This window comes from Notolabrus celidotus, chromosome 9 (assembly GCF_009762535.1).
Source record: "Notolabrus celidotus isolate fNotCel1 chromosome 9, fNotCel1.pri, whole genome shotgun sequence".
In the NCBI taxonomy this organism is placed as follows: Eukaryota; Metazoa; Chordata; class Actinopteri; order Labriformes; family Labridae; genus Notolabrus; species Notolabrus celidotus.
This window is the reverse complement of record NC_048280.1, coordinates 15,096,462-15,119,081: the sequence shown is the minus strand read 5'-3', so window position 1 is coordinate 15,119,081 and position 22,620 is coordinate 15,096,462. Positions and strand designations below refer to the sequence as shown.

Here is a 22,620-nt window from a genome sequence, read left to right as displayed (position 1 = left end):
ATCAAATTCTTTCAGAGATGAGATATTTTTCAACATTAGTGAAGTGTTCTCTGAAGTATTCACAAAGTGACTGTAAAACAATCTGAGCATGTTTTTTTTATTGCGTTCTGTGCCCACAAGACGAGAACGAAGCGGCACATCAGGATAATAGGTCGATGGAGAAGGATTGTCTTGTTAATGAAGTGTGGAGTGGAACCACTGAGGGCTCTGTGTGTGTCACCAGATTTACAGCGCAGCAGCCCTGTAGTTCCCTGCAGCTGTAAAACAATGAGGAGGTGATTGGAGTAAATTACACTGCAGTTGTCAACCTTCTGACTCCTTACAGCCATTTGATGGTGTCTCTCTTCTGCAAAGAAATCGTCCATCTCCCATGCCCTTGATCACACGTGGGCACACAAACACAGCAGTTTTACCACTAACCTCCCACATTCTCTTTAGCTCTGTCTGATATTCTGTCTGACTTGAGTTTGTCCAAATGTCAAGACTTGAGTAAGTACAAAGAAACATGACCACAAAATTACACAGACATTAACTGCTTGTTTTGTCTCTTGACACCGTCTTTGTCTGTTCTTACACCCCAACACTCCTGTCTCAAATAAAAATGCACATTTTTGATTCACATAAATATGTGGGAGCATACACATTCCTCTTCTCCATCTCATAAGAGAGATGTTTTGTGCTGCAGGCTCAGGTGAAGGCCACAAACAGACACTAACTGTGACTGTGAAGAATGTGTGAACAGAAAGTAGAAAAAAAAAATGTATTGAAATTCTGAAGCCAAGGATAAACTCCAAGATGAGTGCTAGCTGTGAGATTTGAAATACCCAAGACTGACATTTAGATTCTGATGATTCATTTAGTTTCAGCTTAGCATTTTTATCAAGAAATCCAAAGCTAATCCTGGAAATGTCTCACTAACAAGTATTTTCTATGGTGCCTCCAACTTACAGTTGAACAGATTAACATGCAGGGCTAGATTCATAAAAGGACTGTGCAGCTCCTGCACATGCTGGAGGTGTGTAAATGAGCCAAAAAGTCAGCATCTAATTCACAGAGCGCATGCAAAATGCTGAGTGCTTCCCAAACTGGCTGCAGATCAACTAGCATCTCAGTGCACCAGTATTGTTTGCATACATTGAACGGAGCTGTGATACATTTATTTGGGCAAAATTTCATCCTTTCTATCAAAATGAACCTCTTTGCAAAAAGCACAGCCATCAGTGCTAAAAAGTCAACAGCACTAACAGCCACCAGTGCTACAAGCCAACCGGAAATGGAGCTCCATCCACTGAGTTTGTGGTATCTGAGCTGTTGTAGCTATCAGTGATGTCGCACCAAGCGACAATCTCCGGTCTAAAAATATGAGTCCGATGTGGAAGTGCTAAAAACTGCAGTTCATCCAGGATCTGCTTGAGGCTGGCTCCAGAAGTACCGGAAACCACATACACACCAATTCTAAAAAGCCGATCTTTACAGCAGAAATTAACATGTCTACAGCCTGCCAGCACACACTGTACGGGGGGTGAATTTTTTTCTAACGCGTCAATTTCGAAGATATTAAGATTACGAGTCTTCCAATGAGAGGCACAGCTGACTTGATGGGCGGGAACACTGTAGCTGTTGGCTAGGAGGCTCAAAGCCCGCCTCTTTACGTCGACAGCAGCAATATGGCTGCCGCCGTTGATTGGCCTCAAAACAGCGCTTCAGAAACAGATGGGTGACGTCATGGATACTATGTCCATATTTTATACAGTCTAATAGTCACACTCACACTTTTCTATGATTACGATCGATCATCAATCAGTCTCGGGCTGTCTGTGGCGCACTTTATCCATGTTTTATTTTAAATAAGCTGCCCTCGCTAGCGAAAGGCTTTATTCCAAATGGGGAAATCTGTAACACATATCATGAATCGACTTCACAAATACACTGGCACCAATTGTCCACCCCTCAACCAGATCATCCCCTTCATGTGGACAGATTTGAACCCCGTCAGTATTAGAACACACAGCACCGTTCTGTGCAACAAACAGTGGAGATGCTGACAGCTCATATCCACAAGAGCACACTGCACAGTGCTGCAAACCTTTACTGCCGACCTAGAGATTGAACAGGTAACAATCATCTTTGGAGGATATATTACTTTTCATACTTTTAAGTAGTTTAACACTGGTTACTTAAAGGATTCAAATAAATAAAAAAAAACAATGATAAAAAAGAGCATCATTAAGTAATCGATAAACCGGCTCAGCAGCATATAACGGGGCAACAACCCTTATTGATTGCTGCAGCAGCATTCAAGTAATGCTTACCCATTACTGCATCCATCATTATAATCCAACAGAACAGAAAATAAAATGAGTCATTTCACATTTTAAGTGCTTTTACTGAAGTAAAATTATGATAGCAGGACTTTAACATGTAGTGAGTATTCAACATGGTTATTGCTACTTTTGCTTTAGTCTCAGTGCCTCTCTTTCTTAGACCTGTATTTAAATAATCAGATAACCAATGGGTGGTTGTACTGTATCTATTATTGGTTTCCATTGTAAGTGAGGTCTGGTAACACTGAAACCAGGAAAAGAGCCAAGTGACAGGGAAAGCTACTCAGACGTACTCGGAAGGTGCTTAAAAACTCTTGAGACAACGACATGCTGGGAAACACAGTCAGTCCATTTGAAAGAGGGAGAATGTGTGAATCTTTGATTTTAGCAGGAATTAAAATCAGTATTTGGAGAAGCATTGCAAAATTGATTCCCCTCATTAAGAGAATGACAGTTGGACTCCCTGCATGCGCATACTGAGTAACCTAACTGAATATGCAGAACAGCAGATCATTAAAAAATGGAAGCCAGCAGTTGGCCATTTTTAAAAACAATGCCTTTTTCTTCTTATCTTTAATGACCGCATCAACATGCCACCAGTGCCACTCGTTCCACCACTGGTGTTTTCTTCATCTTCACATATTTAACAAGTGTGACTTCCTTGAAAATGAGGCTCTCTAGCCTCTCTGTCATGCTGATGACAAGGATGGGCGTCATAAGAGGAACAGGGAAAATCCATTTCAAGACTGAGAGTCTTTTCTGCTTCTTAATACAGAGCTGTGAGAAATGGCTTTCTGCTTAATGCGGCACAAGGGAGCGCAATGGTGGTGGTGTGTAAAATTACATAATACGAATTAACGACGTCGCACAAACAAGCGCACCTGCACATACACACACACACAGCGACAAAAATTTGCACAGGGATAATTAATTCATGAAATTTAAATTATACAGACACACGGAAAGCAGTGCATCTCAAAAATAGAACAAAGCTTTAGAAGCAATGAGGTTTATATCCTTGAGCTATTAGTGCCCCATGAGTTATAAAAGGTACAGGGAAAGCAAAGGAAGCAGGGAGGGCAAAAGACTGAATGAAGGATAGATGAAAGAAAATAAAGGGATTAATGGAGAAAAAATAGAGAGACACAGGAGAGTGAACTGGAGGAGGCTGTGAACAGAAATAGAGATGCAACACAACTCAAGCCACGAGCAAAGATGGAAATTAAGAAGAGCACTGTCAAGTGAAAGAATGAGTTGATTTATGTGTGAATGTCTGTTTTTTCTTTCCTTTATTACGTCATGAGTCTGATCCAGATGGAAGAAGGAGGGAGGTGTCTAAAAGAAAAGGTTGGGAATAGACAAATTGGGACACAAAATATACAGAGAAAGAAAGAGGAAAAAAGAGAAGAGGAGAAATATAGAGAAGAAAAAGAAAGCAAGATGGGTCATGAAAGATGGAGAAGACTGGGCAGTGAAGGGGAAGGCAAGAGGGTGGAGATAAATTGGTTAAAGGGGAAGAAAAAAAAAGAGAGTGGGTAGGGAGGCGAGAGAAATCGAATGGGGAATAGATATGAGAGGAAGGGAGGGGACGAGGCGTGGGCGAGTGCAGTCGAGGCTGATAGACAGCCAGGAATAGAAGACTAATTAATAGTCAAAAACTGCAGGCAGACAAGTGTGGAGAGAAAACCTCAACAGGAGGGAAGAAAACGTAGTGATGGATGGTTCTACCTAGCTAACAAGACAGGCAGGTTTGGGGTACATCTCTTTGCATAAAACACTACTGTATACCACATAGAGGTAAAAGCAGAAACAGTGAAGAAAGGCGGAAGATAGGGGAGTGATAAGAGCAAGAATGGGTAACAGGCACATACGGGGGAGAGGTGGAGAGTGATAGAAATTGATATTAAGCTGGCAGGAGAGAGAGACTGAGGGAGAAACTCGTTATCTAAGGTGAGAAGAGGGTTTCCTTAGAGATTCTGACATAAATAACCTGCCAGCGACATTTGCTCACGCACACTCCTGCCATTACACCAGGAGAGGAGAGCATTTGAGTTAAACCGCAAAGTTTAATTACTCAGATGGCTTATCTCACAACCACCACTACTACCACCCTTGCACACAGTGTTAAACAAACACAGTCCCAGCCTTGAAAGTTTGCTGCGGGTGTGGTAACATGATGTGTGACAAAAGACAAACACACTTTATGAGCCTAAGCAACAGCTATCAATCCTCCAGGCAGCCACAACCTCTCCACCTGAAGTCTCACCATGTGTGTGCGACGGTGAAGCGTCTCTGTTTGTGGATGTTGTTGTTGAGCAGCATGCGACGGAGCAGTCGTGGTGAGTTGCGGGGGGAGAGGCGGGGGGAGATGGAGGAGGGCGAGCGCCGGTGTCCTCTTGGCCTCTCTGGCTGCAGCAGGTTCTCTCGCAGGATCTTCACCAGGTCTTCATTCAGGCCTGAGTGTTTAGGCATGGGGGGCACAGCCAGGGTGTCTTGGTGGGTCACCCCCATGCTTGCCTGCTGGGCCATGCCGGCCCCGGGCTCCTGCACCACCAGCACCAGCACCAGCGGGTTGAACTAACAGTAAAACAGCCAAGATATATCAGAAAAAGAGCGATAAACACAAACTTAACGTTCGTTTCTTCCTGTCAGAGTCCAAGGCTTTCCATTAAAATTGAGGAATCTGTTAAAAAAAAAAAAAAGAAAAAAAAAAAAAAAAGACACGCATCCAAAAATTCCTCGGCAGAGCTCTGCTGTTAATTCCTCACACATGCAGCAGCCTCTGTACAAATGACAAGAATATGAAGATAAGAAAAATCCCTGGTTTCTATTTCCCTTCTTGTCTTTTAAGGAGCCAGCAGATGAACAGGAGCACTTAGGCTGCTGCCTTTGTCTGCTCTGCAACACTGGGTGTCTGCTGTGAAAGTGCAAGAGAGAAGATGAGGGGAGGATGGAAGGAGAGAGAGAGGGAGGGAGGAAGGGAGGGCTGGATGCCGGAAAAAAAAGAAAAGAGGGAATTCCGTCTATTCCAGCCCTTTCTCTCTCAGGCCTGCAGGCGAACTCAGCACTGTCCAGCAATATGGAGCAAGAAGAGTTTTTGGTTAAACTAGTTCAGTTTATTAGATCCCATCACAGCCCCTCTCTCTCTCTCTCTCTCTCTCTCTCTCTCTCTCTCTCTCTCTCTCTCTCTCTCTCTCGTTTCTCTCTCTCTCTCTCTCTCTCGTTCCTCTCTCTCTCTCTCGTTCCTCTCTCTCTCTCTCTCGTTTCTCTCTCTCTCTCTCTCTCGTCTCTCTCTCTCTCTCGTTGGATCACCAGTTAAAAAAAAGCCACCAATCCAGTATGATTCAGTCCAATACGGCTTAGTTGATTTGTGCTCCATTCAGTCAAAGCAATTTATCCCTCCTTCCTTCCTCTCCCCACACAGAGAGACTGACTGCTGACTGCAGCCGATTTATAAGCTACTGATCCTTTGGAGCTGAGCAGAGCGTGAGCATGTTTGAGTGTGTGTGTGTGTGTGTGTGTGTGTGTGTGTGTGTGTGTGTGTGTGTGTACACAATAGAGGGGAGGAGAGAAAAAAAGGGAGGCATGAAAGGAGAATATGGTAAGCTGAAGTAAGAAATACAAGATTTGTGTATGCATGCATGCACCAAGAGTCAGAACACATGCAGCTGTGAGGGTGCATTTGTGGATGCAGCAGACCGGGTTAAAAGCACCCATTAGTTATTAAGTAACCCTCAGTACACACTCAGCACACTCAGCTTGAGAGGACATCCCTTGGAAAAGCAGATGACGCAATGTGGTTACCTGTGCAAGTGCAGTAATTCCCATATGCATTTTGCTAACGTTGCAAGAAAAACTATAGATTTTTGATGACATGCCGCTCCCTTTTGCTGTGTTCGTTTTTAAAGGGAGGGAAGACATGCTGATAAATGAGTCGACATTTTCTGCTGATTCTAATGTGCTACCTCAGAGCCCTTTCCCAAGCAGCAGCTCATCCGGAATAAGGAGTTAGCTTCCTACTTAGTATGTTTTGTTCTACTTTCTTGTGCTAGACCCTCTTTGTATATACTTCAAGGCTTTAACTCTTAACTTTTAGGGTTTATTATACTATTCCTACATAGTCAATTACAATTGTCCCCAAGGCAAACACTTGAAAAACATTAATAAATTGTTTGCCTTAGCTAGCATACACTTAAACTAGCATTTACGTATCCAATGCTGATTACCTCCAGCTTAGTGTACATTAAGCCGCTTCGCCTTGAGGCTTTCCAAACAAGCAGCAACACAAAAAAAACGTGAAAACACAGATCAAAACATAATCGGGGGATTTCTCTCTGGCTAAAGCTCAAATTCCTCAGAATTAGGGGAACAAGACTAACAGCCAAGCTAATAGCTTTGGCACAGTGGTGTCATGACCTAAATGCTGACGTCAACATTGCGTCTTTCTTGCAATAACAATGAAAACGTGTTTTTATAAAAGCTGTACATTATGAAACACTTTTTTTTGGACAGAAATAACCTTTGAACTATAATTTTGAGGAATGTTGTTTTTACTGCATTGAGAATTCTTCACTCTGCCTTCTGTTTCACACCCTTCCTTCAAAAAGTGCAACTACAGCCGTTTTCATTGTGTTGTAAAGTACAAAATACATTGTACTTGGCCAAAGTGTAGTTTCTTTATAACTACCAATTAATTTCAGCAAATTAAAACATAATTAACGATTACTAGCGGTGCAGCCTTGTGGCTTCAAAGGTAAAACGTGCTTAGGGTAAATGATATTTCATCGTTTTTAACAGCATATAAGTGACGTAGTTCTCACACAATACAAAAATCTGCTGTTTCTGGAGCAATGGTCAGTTGCCAAAGATTTTGCAGGTGTTAACATTTTCTCTCTAACCAAACCTCCCCTGTTAGCTGGATCTATTACAGGAGCCGTGACTGTGTGGACAATTGTGTTAGATAATATAGCTTTGACCTGCTGTTAGTGATAGATGAAAGAAGGCAGTTACCTGAATCAAAATTAATCTTCCTCCGGGGACCATGTATTTCTGTAATACAACTCATTGAAATTCATACTATAGTTTTAAGTTATTTTTATAGTTAATTTTATTTCAGTCCATACCAACAGTGAATGATTGGTTTACCAACCATCATGCCCATTTCACTTTGCACCTTAGTATCTATTATGGCAATTATGCAGTACAAAATTTCTGCAAATTGCAATGCATAAAATATCAAAGAGATGTCAAAATAAACCATTTCAAATATTTTAGTACCATCTACAACACTAGTTACTATAATGCATACCTGGCAAGACCCAAACTACCACATTCCAAAGTTCCCTCACAACTTCTGATGACCTTGTAACAAAAGCAACAATCTGCCTGTCACCTGTAACACTAACGTGATCTTTGATGTTCCGAAGCAACTTTTTTCCTAGTTGTTTCAATGGTAGTTTATAACTCACCAACTAGTTGAAAGTAAGAAAACACTGTAAATGATGTCAAATTTGTTTGCAGAGAGTGGCTAACATTAGCAGAGCTAGCACCCCAAACCTTCAAACAGACCACCACTCTTTAACCAGACACAGCCTGCAAACAACTTTAACTCCATTGACTTGATTGAAATACTGCCAAACCACACCATGCTACAAGATGCTATCTAAAATCTGTGATTGTTTACATCAGGGAAGTTGAACATAACGGCATTATGGCAGTAGCCGTTAACTGGAACTACAGTCCTGAGCAAGTGGCAACCTCCGGTCTCAAACGATGAAGCCATGCACAAGTGTTATAAACTGAAATTCATTGAGAATCCGCTTGAGGCTGGCTGCAGAAACACCGGAAACCACATAGACATGAATGGGAAAACCAGAGCAGAGCAGGTATGAAAAACTGGTATCTGACACGAGGTACCGCACCCGTGGAAACGCAACACAGACGAGTAGAGTCGGGTCAAGTCGAGTAGAGTAGGGCTAAGACGGGCCAGTGGAAAAGGGCCATAAAACACTTTGGTGGTATAAGGATGCATCCATTATTGCAATCAGCTTACCAGCCACTTACAATGGCTTTTAAATGATAGAAAACATTGTTTTCAATAACATGGAAGCACCTATGAACCACACACTACTTTGGCCATGGCAAAAGTAACTTTTTAGAAATGAAAGAGGTTCTACTATCTATCTTTGAAGATTCAAACATGAAGGTGGAGGAGTTTCTCAATAAAGGAATGTACAATGTGTTTTACAGCTGTATAATTTCTTGGTTGCATGTTTGACCTATAACCTTGAAAGGCAGCATGTGTAAAATAAGTTCGAGTCACTTACATTTACAGCATTGTAGTTCTTTCCCATCACAACGAAACAAGGACTCCTAGAAAAGGTTTCCTTCCTTATGGCTTATTTTCTGTACAAGCTTCATCGTGCCTTGAAATAAACAAACAAGTTTTTACACAGGACCTTCAGTTCCTACTTCCACACTCCACTCAATGTTTCGTGTCATAGGATTGCATACCCCTTTAAGGAGCTGGAACATTATCTTAAACTAAACATTGTAAAATCGTTTTCAGGGAATTTGGAGACTTTTCCGGTGGGTTATGTTTCCCAAAGCCCATTTGGTGTTATTGGCTTGTTGACTTCATCAAAATGTAACCCTCGGTCAAAGGCAAGCTGTGGCTGTCATACAGGCACTTTCAGCAATGACAGCAATAGACAGCCTTCATTTGAAAGCCTGCTATTTACCATCCAGTCATAACGGTTGAACGCAATTCTTTAAGCAAATACTTTATTATTCTCTTGCATCATAAACACACTTGGTTACTATCATTCTTTACCTCTCCTTGTCCTCTCATCTACTACTTTCTTTCCTCTCTTCTACTACCTGTCTTGTTTTTTCCTTTTCTTTGTTAAACATTTTTTTCTTAGCCCCTCCCCGTTGCTGCGCGTGACGTCTATGTGCATTTCCCTTGGTAACCAGGGGCAACATGGATGGAGAGGGACAAGTGGATTTGTCAAGAACTAAAAGCTGGAGGAACAAAAGCAAGAAAGGGGAGCCAATCAGCAGGGCAAAACTGCAGACACTTAAACAGACCCGCAGATACACTGCGACACAGCGCTGGCACTGATGGAGAGCAAATGGATGGATGATAAGGTCCAATAACAAGCCTGAGCACTGTCTTCTTTAAATACTTTTCAGAGAAGGCAGAACTGAATGATTATCCCTAAACAAAGAATCATCTCTGTGTTTTCTGTCATAGTGAGCAGCTCTGACACTTACATCACGGAAATTAAAACAGTGGGAACGCGTCTTAAACTTTCTCCACTTTCTCGCTCACAAAAGCACCTGACAGTGAAATGTAACCCAATAGCTGCCAAAAAATAATACATCTAGCATAATGCAGTCCAAAGTGACAAAAAACAGACACACAAAGGCCTCAAAAATGAGCCCTGAGATGAATCTGCGTCTCTCTGAGAGTCTCAACAAAAAAATGCACAATGCAGGCTGGAGAAATGTAGCATTCTGTGTAGGCGTTGAAAACTATAACCTCAACATTGTGCACTCTCTTTTCTAGCCTAAAGGATGTATAACAGATGTATGACTCACACCTGATAGGTAGGCAATGAGATAACAGATAATGTAGCTTCAACAAACACACAAGAAAACACAACAGTTTATTTAACGTTTTGTTGTTTTTGTCAGATTTGACATTTTGTTTTCTTTCATTCTCAATTTCTTTTTTTTGGTAAACAAAACCTAGAAGGGACATGAAATCAGCACACTGTCCACTTTAATAATACATAAAATGTCTGTAAAACTAAGTTTGTGTCTCAAAATCAAAGTGTTGTTTAATCCTGACAGATTGGATGCGTTTCTGTTGGCAGCACACAGCAGGCTGTCACCTCTCAGACATCAGTCTGCAGTCTGGGTGTTACTGCCAAAGGTTTCTCTGTGTGACGCTTAACCACCAGATCAGTGCTCTTCATTTCACCCCGTGTGTAAGGACGTCTACGATGACTAAGATGTATCGCATGTATCTGTTGCTATAGCTACCACAAGCATTTGTTCAATAGGCTAAATAACACATGAATGATAAGTAGTGAGGGCTGAAATACTACTGAACATCTTTTCATAAAGAGGAGAGTTGGGGGGTAGGTAGTTAGAAGCCGGCTAGAGGACTTAAAGTGCAACTTAAATGACCTCATCTGACTTAAATGATGTTATCTATTGTTCTGTGTAGACCTAAGTCTTTACATGCAGCGACACAACATCGAGGGATCCAAAACCCAGAGATGTAGCTCTGCCTCCCTCATGTGGACATCCTCTCCCACTATGTGCTTCAAAGACAGGTCAATGAGAAACACTGTGGTTTGCTTTTAATGTTTCCATGGCACTGTGCTATTTTTACATTTATTTTTAAGCATATCTATTTTTTAATTATACTTTTACTTTACCAAGATTGTTCCCAAAGATACTAACAAGGGAGTCCTGGCCAAGAAAACAGGAGTTTCACATAAAGAACTAACAAGTAGAAATATTATTTATCAATAAAAGTAGTAAAAATATACAAAGGATAAGTGATCATCCATCCTGGTTTGTAAATCTTCTGTGATAATCAAGTGCTCCAGTCTGAGGGGATCCTGCAGCTTAGACCAAGGGGAGGGAACAAAATCATTAAAAGCACATGCTATCACAAGATACTAACATTGTACCAATATGCAAATCAAAGCATCCGATCAAACTGATAGGATCATCCGGAGGCAGCCAAATCACGCCTGTTGTTAGCTGACCAAACATTAGAGGTACTATCCAGGGGGAAAAAATGATGTTGTTTCAACTGGTGTTTAGATTTTTATCGAACAAAATAAGAAAGAGCAAACTGTGCTTTTTGTGGAGGTAATGTTGTTGCAAAATCCCAGTGAAGACATGAAGTGGGCTGCATCAATTTAGGAATATATCCAGTTCTTTGAGGGTTTCATATATTTAAAAAAAAAAAAAAGAAAGAAGCAGCATCTATCTTCTCAAAGTGACAACATCCTCAAGTCATACAGAGATTCTCACATCATTGTCGCTTCACTTACAACAAAACATTGTGGGCAAATCATGTTTTCGGAATTAACCCTCAAGAGCAACCTGATCTCTACAGCTGCTCAAAAAATCAGTGGATCTGTCCTAATAATAGTCGTACTCCAGATTAAATACATACATACATACATAGAGATTAGGATGGATATAGTGAGCTCAAAAGTGAGCACGATAAAAAAACAATGCAGACACTACCTGTCTTCTCTGTAGATGCTAAATAATCACATCATTGCTGCTGCACAATTAAAACATGCAGCTCAATGTGAGCTGCAGATTAATAGTATAAGTAAATGAAAGAAGAACAATCATATTGAACGTGTGTTTGACAATGAAACATAATAAATAGGTGTATTTGTAATAAAATACTGCAATCCTAAATTTTGCTCCAGAATTGATTTAAGTCTGGTACATACAGACTATGGACTCCTGCCTGATATCACCTCTAGGATAAACTAACATTAACCCATAAAATATCCTTCACTCTGTATAAAACAGCTTTAACTCTGTCAAAATGTTGTCTTATCATTTTGTTCAGAGGACAAATCAGAATTAACATCGAACAGAGGGCAGACTGCAGTCCTCTCATCTTCCTGCCGTTTTCCTTTACACCGCAGTGCATGATGGGATATATTGCTCGATTAGCGATCATCGAATCAACACTACTTTTCACAATGCATTTTGGGAAACAATGAGTCGACTATAGGGTATGATAGTTCTCGCTATTAATTCAGACAGCAATATAAAATGGTGTATTCAATATATAGCGCACTGTTTAGACAGCAATGAGGGATTTTAGACACAGCAGAGACGAAAATCTAAATTCCTTTTATGTGTATTTGGATAAAGAAGTTGGTTAGACTACAACAATACTCAGGGTTCAACCAGTAAATGGTATCAAGGTACATTGCAGTCACTCTTAGTTGGCTAGTTAGTTTATATACACTGTGCCATGCATCAAAAAGGTGCCCAGCCCATATGGACTAGACACTAGAAAACAAAAAAAGATAGCAGCAACAACAAAGGGAGAAAAAGAAAAAACAATTGCATTGTTGCATGTGTCAAACAATGAGCACAATGTTACACCTAAGGCATTGGCACAACAGTATTATCTAAGTAATGACCATAACTTCACTATATCAAACGTAAAGGGTCCTCCTATGAAGATGAAAGACATTTAACACAACTGAGCGAGCTGAAACACTGTGTGTGTAAACATATACTGAAGACATGGAAATCCATTGTCTGTCATTTTTCTGAAGAGTCAAGATCCAAGATCATGTTAAGATGGGCAATAGATAAAAAGTGCATTTCATTTTTTAACCTCCTCCAGTTCACACTCGAAGAACACTTCCTATCCTCCTCTGGTACAAAGTGGAAGCCACCTGTTTTCAATGCAAGGGGAAGGATACCACATCTTAGCTGTGCACAGATGGACATTTGCAGCCTAGTTATAGGTTAAGGGTGACATGGTTAAAAAGCTCTGGGTTAAAAAACAATTGAGCAGACAATATGTTTTTAGTTTGGGCTTACACAGGACTTCTTATGACCATTTGTGTTTGTAACCTTTAACACACTCACATATTTCTATTGATATATTGGAGACTTAAGCTATGTAGCCAAAGTGTAGTTGTTTAAATAATCCCAATGACAAATTGAATTAGTTAGTCTGTTATCTGGCATATTAATGAATCTATTCCACAGCCCTACCATGTTGCCCTGTATGCCTTATGTCACATAGTGCCCCTCCCATGTCATCATAAAATGCCAGTTTAGGGGTCTTTTTAGATGCACACCCAGAAAACAGCGCACAGCTCTGTTCTGAACTGCATCACATTTAGATAGCTTAGTCTACGTAAGCTAGGAGTTATACACTGGTCTTTAGGTTGTGTGAAACACAGGACTGTGTTTAATACACATTTAGCTGTCACACATTATACATTCAGACATCATGCACACTGCAATTACTCATCTGAATACTTAAAAGTACAATTTATTTCTAACGCAGTTTGATAAAAAGTCAGGTGTCCCTGCAATGCTTAACCTCTTCTTACATGCACTAGATAGAAGCATGTAATTAATATGAAGCACTATGCACTTAGCTAGACAGTTCTACACTGTTGTCCCCAGTGGCAGATCATGTCTTCCAGTTAGAGTTGACTCGCACTGTCCTGCTCTACTCTGGGAATCTGTGTTCAGCTCTTGAGTGACCCAGCACTTGGTACTTTGGTAATTATTGTGATGATGACTAGTTAATTGTTGATGATGATAATGGAAGGTCTTAAATGGTTTGGTTGCTTCATTGTAGATGTTCCTTATTTTATTAAAAAAACATTTTTATAAATTCCTTACATACTTTTGTGCATTGCCTTTACACTGCTTGGCAGTACCTGCACCCAAATGGACTTGAAGCACTTTGTTACCCGTACTGATCTTGTTTCCTCTTGTCTAGATCTTTGCTTGCGTTGTTCTTGTTCTAGTATGTACGTCGCTTTGGATAAAAGCGTCTGCTAAATGAGATTGTAACATTGTAATCCACCACCAGTGGGGAGTGCATTTTACATATTTGACCAATAGATGGCAGCATTTGTTAGGAAATGTTCTGTTGCAGCCTTATCAGAAACACAGACACCAGCAGTGATGCTACTATTTGCAGAAAGTCATATCAGTAACACCTCTAATAGTCTGTAATATGATACCCATCCTGTCAAAGGCTCATCCTCTTAGTCTATGAGGGGTCACTAAAGCCACAATCTCCATTTAAACAAAGTTAAATCAATTGTGGTTCTGACCTGAGCACTATTACGAAAGGACAGTTTCCCTCCACTTGGGCACTGACATTTTTCTTTATAGTTCTAACATTTAAGCTGCTCTAGCCTCAGATGACTCACAGCCTGCGGTGAAAGCAATCGGCCTTGTGAATTTGCAATGAAGACATTTTGCTCGGCTGAAAATAGGAAAAGGAAAAAAAAATGGTTTTGTGTGAAACAAACAATGTGAATTTTCACCGCCTTTTGAAGATTTCCAAGGAAGGACAGTGCAGTCCAATATAAGACATAAGATGTGGCAGCAGTCCTCAAGTGAACCACGGTTCTGTATCTCTGCTCAACTTCAGTGTACATCACAAATAATGCAGCCTAGCCTCACGAGGGAGAGAGAGAGATGAGTACTGACAGGAGCAAAACAAACCTGCATGAATATCATCTAAATAAAAAACACAATCCAACTCTCCGACTTGGAGATAAAATATGCTCCCCTAAAATGAACCTTTCTACTTGTATCTTCTTTTTCTTATGTCTGAAATTCTTAATGGCAAGTCCATCCCGGCCTCTCCTTCTCTCAGAGTAAAAAAAACGATATCTTCACCTACTTCTTACCTCTTACTTTTAAACCTCCTCCTCATTCCCATCGTCACATTTTCACCTGCTATGCCCTCTTCCCTTATTACCCAGGTACATCCTCCTACAGAGCTGTACGGCTGTCTCTCAGCCTCTGTGACCTAATCTCACGGACAGTTAGTTAGCCAGCACAGCTGTCACACTGTGGTCTAATTCCTCCTCTCCCACTGAAGGTCATACTCTCTCCGACCTAAAAGCACACACACACACATCTCAGTCATTTTTGCACATACACAAACATGAACTACAAACAGCATGACTGTGGTGTGGTGCGGCTGGTTTACTCTGTATATAAAGTAACAGGCAGCTAATGTTACAGTTAAAGATGATTTTCCTTGGACACGGCAAATACCTGGGCACTGGGCAGTCGGCCAAAATATACTTGCCCACCTTAAGTCATTTCTCTTTTATTATTCATGTCAGTTTGCCACCTTCTATCCATAAACTAGAGGGGCTTTCTCTAACAACCCTAACAACATGCTTTCAAGTCTCCACAGCTGCTCTGCAGGTAGCAGAGAGAGAGGGTCGGAGAGAGAGATGTAGCACAGTGGTTTTCAAAGTGGGGGCCGCCAGGGTGCGCTAGGGGGGCCTCAGAAAATTGGAGGCAAGGGAAAAAAATAGAATCTAATTATTTTTTATCTTTTTTTTTTTTTTACAACACGTTTTTTAATAATTTCCTATGCTAAACAAATGTAATAATTATTGAAAAGTAAATTAAAGTAAGAAAATACATTCTAAAAGTTGATGTTTCTTCACATATTTTGAAGCATTGTCTGTGGGTTTGCAAGGGGGGTCCCCAGCCAGAAGCTAATGCTGTTTTGGGGGCCTTGGCATGGTAAAATTTGGGGACCCCTGATGTAGCAAACAACAAAATGAAAACATCCAAATGTATGCCACTTCTAGTACATCAAACATTTTCATTGTTGTTTGTTCATTAAGCTGTATTTATTTGCTTCTGTGCCTTTACAATCGAGGGGAAGTGCTTGATGTCTCCTCTCAAAATAAAAGCGTGTTTGTTTTTAAAACAGGAAATAAAGTAAGCCCAGTGTAAGGCAGTAAAACAGCACAATAACAACATAACAAAAGCAGTTTTGTGATGCATTATCTTCTCTAATGAGCTAACATTAAACATGATTACTCACACTCTTGACAAAAATACGTGAAAAATGTAACCTGAACTCAGCATTATGAATCTGGGCTTAATGAGTAGAGTGTATTGTTGCATTCCTAGCTCTGTTTATTACGTTTTTAAACTCATCAATGCTCAGACTAAAAAGAGCATTGTTTAGTTTTTCTATATCTAGCACCAACCTGTATGGCTCATATTATTTCAGGACAAACTTGTGACAGTATCAGGAGAGAAAAATGGAGCATCTCTGTGGTTCAAATTAATCTGACACTGTCACAGCTATCTCTAAGTGATGTATTTTGTAGCCAATGTGCTGCATGAACCAGTTAGCTAAAACTTTAGGGAGTCCTCAGTTATTATTGGATTCACTGCCAAGGGAAGAAGTGATATAGACCCTGGCCAGAATCCATCAAAATACGCTGCTGGAACATTTTATGAAATATGTGCATGCCAGTGAATGGCAGCCTCTTTGTGTATGCACTCCTATGTTCGGTTGTATTTATGTCAGAGTTTGTTTTTTATTGAGCCGCTCTCTGGCATGCAAACAGCCTGCCGTGATGAGAGAAAACGGGGCAGGGGGAGAGGCAGGACAGAGGAGGGTGAGGGAGGACACAAGCAGAGCAGCCTGCCAAGAGAGAGAGGCTCTGAGCGGGCTGCGAATGAGGCAGGGTGCACACATTAATGGAATTGGGGGAATACAAATGACCACAGAGATAAAGAAGAGAGGTTGAGAGGGGACAAGAGAGGGGACAGAAGGACAGGAGGACCGGGGCAGCTCCAGAAATAGCCAAGAGTCATCCTGGTGATCCTGGTCCTGTGTGTTTGTCTCTGCACGAAGAAGCATCTATTATTATGTGTTTGTAGATAGAATATGCTCAGTGTGTGTTTATACGTATTGTTTATGAGCTTCTAAACGCTGTATGTTTATAGTCAAATGAGGAGAGGGGTTCTTGGCCATTTTTGTAAACTGGTGCATGAGCCTATTTTTTTGTGTGGCAGAGAATAGGAAGGTCAAAGCACTCCAGAGGTTAAGATCATGTATGAATCTCGTTTACTGCATTTTTGAAGATGGAATTCTCTAAAAATGTTGGAGACTTTTACCCTTCAAATCCTATTCCAATAATCATCCGATATGTTTATTTTCCTCACAGTAGTTAGGCTGCACTGCACACATCCAGTCAACACACGCATAAACAAGAGGGAGCTTTTCAGGTCAACACAAACAAAGAAATTACTGCACTCATTACAAATCATGTGTCAAATGGAATCAGAGTGTATTACGACACAGCTCATTGAGGATGGGAATAATAGGGAGGTGATGCAGGGATTTTCAGACGCGAGTGTGGAGGGGCCACTGATGCATGGTGAGAGGGAAATTACTCCTCAAAATTGACACTGAATAATTAATGATATTATAAATGCTCATCTCCTCTTCAAAATAACACCTGGGGTAATCTCAGGAGATGCTGGAGAATGTTCTGTAGACTTCAAAATTGAAGCCCTAGAAGTCATTTGTGCCATAAACTTTAGAATCCATATCAGAGAGATGATAACAAACGTTTAAAAAGGAGGCTTTTAAAGGACAATTTAAAGACCCATGATTACGACAGCAGGCCTTGATTGCATAGAGTAGTTGGATCACTGTAAACAGCATACACCATACCACCATAGAACATTGTTGAACTCTTAAAATGTTAAAAACAGAGCGCGGATTTAGCCTAATGATTAAATTGCGCCCATATAGGGGGCGGCCCGCTTCGATTCCAGCCTGCAGCCCCTTTCCCAAAAGTCATACCCCCACTCTCTCTCCCAGTTTCCTGCTCTATCCTCTGACCTCTAATGAGTAAAGGTGTGAGCCCCCCAAAAATAACCTAAAAACAGAACATGACTGATGTGGAAGAACCAGGGAGATCCTCTTGTGCATTTATCTTCCTTTACAAAATTTGGACTACATAACCCCAAATCCAACTCAACTACTGACAGTTCTATTGGAGATTTATCTGCAAATTATAGCAGCTAATGTAGCCTCTAGCCTCCAGCCTCAAGCTGTAATAAAGACTTGGATACAGATGTCTGCTGAGTTCAACTCTGTTTAACTCCACATCCACAGATTTTCAAATCATTTTTCTTTCGAATCTGTGCTCTTTATTGAGCTTTTATCACACTTTGCACAGCTCCGTCTGGAGCCACAAAAGGCTTATACAAATCTCCACACATATGCAGCAATATTCCCCGAGACTAATTAACAGACTTTGTTGTCAAAAGAATCATGAGCTCTTGCAGTAAACTTATCGTAATGACAGAGTAGTGTTTTGTTAAAAAAAGAGTGAAAAAAGGCATATTTTGAAATCAACTGATTCCCTTGATGATTTTTTGCTGCTTGCTTACTAAACTGGCTCAACCAGGATAAAAAGGAATGTGCCTTTTCAGAAATCACAGCCACTCAGTCTTGAGTTTGGTCTCATTATCTCTTAAATGAGAATTAGGATTCTGCAGACTTCTGCTGTTTGAACTCCTGGAGTGAACTATCAGATTGCAGCAGTGAAAATTATCTGACATTTACCAGAATCAAAGGCACAGTATGATAGGAGAGAGTCATTTATTAATATATAAATACAGTAATTACTTTGATTATATCTTACAGAGTAGTAGTGCAAGATCAGGGAGTGAAAACAGGACACATGAAAAAGTGCCCCCACAAATGTTCAATGCTGGTGGGGTCAGGCAGCTGTAAATTAAAGTCCATCAGAGTCATTGGACTGAAGACTTCTGCTCTTGGGAGTAGTCCCTGCAAAGCTTTGAGGTGTGTTCAGGGTCATTATTCTACTGCAGTAAGAAACCTTTCAGCACAGATGCAGTCAGAGCACAGCATGTCCCTGGAGAATGAGGTGGTGCTTCTCTTTGGGTAAAGGTGGTGTTACATTGATCAAAGTGTCCAACTTCAGACTTGAATACTCCCAACACCAAGTTCATAGTCATCATTCTCTTTCATCATCTGGTCGTCTCTGTATGTGCGCCATACTGGTCTTGCTGTAAACCTCAAGTGTGTTCTGATCTGTAAGTGGGACTTTCTCTCACAGTCATACAGTGTGACACACAGGTATTTCTTAGCCTAACTCGAGCTTTATGCCTTTTTCTACCCCTGACAACTGGTTGCATTCTTCATTAGATAAATTATTTCACTGAGAAGAAGTTGCTTCTCTAGCTCTCAGGGAACTGAGCCTGATGTATTGATCTTGTGATGATATTGTCACATTTGGTCTGGCTGATCGTGCCTTGAATGCAACTGATCTGGTTTTTCCAAGCATTTCTCAAGCAAGCACTTCTCCCTGAAATCTGCAGTTCAGCTATAATTTAGGATAGAGAAAGACCCTTTATTAAATAAAACCAGAGACTCCCGGCACTTAACTTCTGCTGCTGCTATTTACTAACAACACAACAAAGCTATTGCACCTCACGGTTAAACACAGGCTTCAATGAGTACATGAAGTGTCATCTGAACATCAGTCGGTGATATAAAAATGTTTGAAGATGACTATTGACATGGAAATAGTGCTGAATATTGAAAACTGTATTTATTAAAAAGCATGTCACTCCTGTTTCAAGCTTTCCACAAAAATAATGGAGCCAATCAGTGCAGTCTGTGACCTTTACAACGACTTTGTATGATTACATATCTTTTCTTTAATTGACTGCTTCCATTAACTACACATCAGGAGTGAGTCAACTGATTTTCACCAGCTGCCCCTTACTCTCATGTAACATATGTTTGCATTGAGGCTACAGTGATGATAAATCAGGATGGCACAGCAAAAAGTCAAACCACTTACAGTTTAGCTGCCTCTTACTTTTCTAAAATACTGACAGAAAGAGGCAAAGCGAAAAACCTTGAATCCACTGCAAACACATTAATCTTTCACACATCCCCCAGAAAGGTCGGACACGTGTTTTGACACCAGCCAAAGCAAAGCACTCCAATCAAGCCACTCCAAACCACAGTGACATAACAGAGAGTACAGTGAGGACTGCTGGAACTGCCACATGATGGGAAGAAAAGAGAAGGGAAAATGGGAGATCAAATTCGAAGATATTCATGTCTGCTGATCTCATCACAGCAGAGAAATTGAAAGCAGCCAAGAGACCAGAACAAATTTAAAGGAATTCCCTAGAAAGCTTAATCACTTCTATTACATATATTCACTATTTATCAACTTGAGGTAAATTGAAGCAGCTTATGCATCTTCAGTATCACATCTATTCAGCATTTTGTTTCTTGAAATATATTTATAAAATAAACAGCTTATTATGAAATTCAAGATAAAATCACAATAAAAATGTATCACTTCTTACTTCTGCTCAGCCTGTGGCTAGCATTTTTTTAAGTCGCCTCAAAACTTACCTTTTCCGCCAAGCTTACTCACTTTAATCTGTCTCTGTAGGACTCATTTTATTAGTATTGTATTGTCATTGTTGTATTTATGTATGGTGTAAGGTGACCTTGACTGTCCAGAAAGGCTCCTATAAATTATTATTATCATTAATACAATGATGACACAAGATTACAGTTATTCCTTCACCGTTCATGATTCTACTTTATAACGTAATTTATTACATTATTCAAAGCTTCTGTGTCTCTTTGCTTATCTTGTCCTAAACATGCTAAGGCAGCACATTTTCATCCTACTTTCTTTTAACAAAGAAGAATATCACTGGTTGTTGTTGAAAACATATAAAAAGACTGTTTCTTTAGCATGCTGTCAACCATCTGGTCTGACACCTACCCCCTCAGGGTGGTAACAGACATTACAAAATACAACATGAAAGTTTTAAATGATGTTGCTGATAGACCTGTTTGCTTTTGTAGATCAAAAAGAGACGTCAGAATTGATTTCAATATCTAGTATGACTAGTCAAAAACTCCTCACAGGAGCTTTAAATCAATTACCTATTGTATTTCTCAATACACTGATGAGATATGTTATTGTTCAAGTCTAACCCTGCTATGCAAGTTTTTCACCTAAAAAATAATTATTAACAACACTACTATTCTGCATAGGAGATGGACTTTAATGATGAACATCGTTTTGTTGTCTGCAGTGACTGAATGCATCTAGTGAAGGGAAGCTATGGCTTAAGGTGTAGCTTTATTTTACACATCATTTCTATGTAGATTTGAAATTAAACTCTCCAATCATGAACATACTAAATCAGAGAAGCGTTGCTATGCTATTTGAACTGCAAAGTTAATGGGGTAAAATGATAAGACTGAATAGAAGTTTCAAAAATGTCTTTTAGACCATGTTTTTAAAGGGATTTTTTTGTCTGTGTAAGTCCTTTAGCACTGAATATATAGTGGATACATTTGTAAAACAGATTGTTTGGACCATAGAAGAAGTTAAATGTAGGAATTTGTTTTCGTAGGAACTATGCTAAGTGTTTCTTTGGGCAGTTATTTCTTAATTTCCAGTACTGAGTAATATCATGGCGTCATTTTAGCACATTTCCTGCCAAGTTGCACAAAAAAGGGACTAAAACGTTGATTATTCTGGCTGACAGTTTAATCTTTTTTACTTTTGCCAAATGAGCCAAAGAGACAAATTAAATTTTCTACACCATTCGAACACTTTTGACAGACATCCAGTTTTTAATATATGAAAAGGAACCATTCAAAGAGACTGAAATCAAAGAGAACTAAGATGCATGAGATGCATGGCCAAGTGAACAGATAGCTGATAGTTTTCTGAATGCTGCAAATACAGCCATTAAATGGCATTTTGTGCTCCTGATTATTACAGCCATACTTATTAAGGTAAGTCCATACAAATTAACTTTTGCCATGTGTTCACAGACGGTTAATTTTTTTTGTAAAACAAGAGAACATTAAAGTCTATTGCCCCAAAAATTATTCCTTTTTTAAATTGAAGCAGTTAATATTATTTTTCTCAAAACCTGCACTGATATAACACAGCCCCTCATGGGATTGACTCACATCTCAGCAAATAATCATCTGGAGGAGATCTGTCTCAGTGCTATGAAAAAGAGTATTAAAATTCTAAAGCAGACCAGTGAAGTTAGGTGTCCCAAGTGAAGAATGTGTTATTCTGGCAACACTTTAAAGTACATACTTTTTAAAAAGTATAAACCCAAGGGCAACATTTGGCACTATGCATATAACCAAGACCATTTTTAATAAAAAAGTGAAAAATGCTTTATGCTCTTTCACACTGGTGAAATAAGATAATTAAATATTTATTTGGGAACAAAAGATAAAGTAATGATTTAGGACACAAGGCACAAACCAATTTCTTATTACCTTTTTTCTGCAATCCGCATGAAATTTCTTTCAGCAGTCACAAAACGATGCTGACTGTCAGTTAACGATACAATAGGACGTGATGGAAGGTGAGGTAAGGCAATGTGATGTGATGCAATACTATGCGATGCAATACGATGGGATGCAATACGATGCAATGCAATACACTAAAATAATAGTATATTTCATTTATAGGCTCCTCTCAAAACACTAAAGGTCGCCTTACATGAAAAAGTTCAAAAAGAAGATAATAAAAATTGTAACGATACCACACCATACCATACCATAGAGTACGGTAAGATACGATATGAAACACTTAATCGCACACCTGGGGAAATTTCTCATGGACTCAAGTGCTGCATGCGCTCAACTGCCTCC

The 22,620-nt window shown here is 39.9% G+C and overlaps 1 protein-coding gene across 4 annotated transcripts in view; it reads right to left on the bottom strand.

Annotated features, from left to right (window-relative positions):
* The window catches only part of pde4d (phosphodiesterase 4D, cAMP-specific), a 210,160-nt gene that overhangs the window by 111,241 nt on the left and 76,299 nt on the right, over positions 1-22,620 (bottom strand). The window contains exon 1 of one of the 4 annotated variants that reach the window (XM_034692166.1): positions 4,591-5,423. The exons of the other annotated variants lie outside the window; for them this stretch is intronic. Within the exon in view, the coding sequence (XP_034548057.1) occupies positions 4,591-4,853 (263 nt within the window). The 5' untranslated portion in view covers positions 4,854-5,423. Of the gene's footprint in view, positions 1-4,590; positions 5,424-22,620 lie in introns of those variants that run through there. 4 annotated transcript variants of the gene reach the window in all.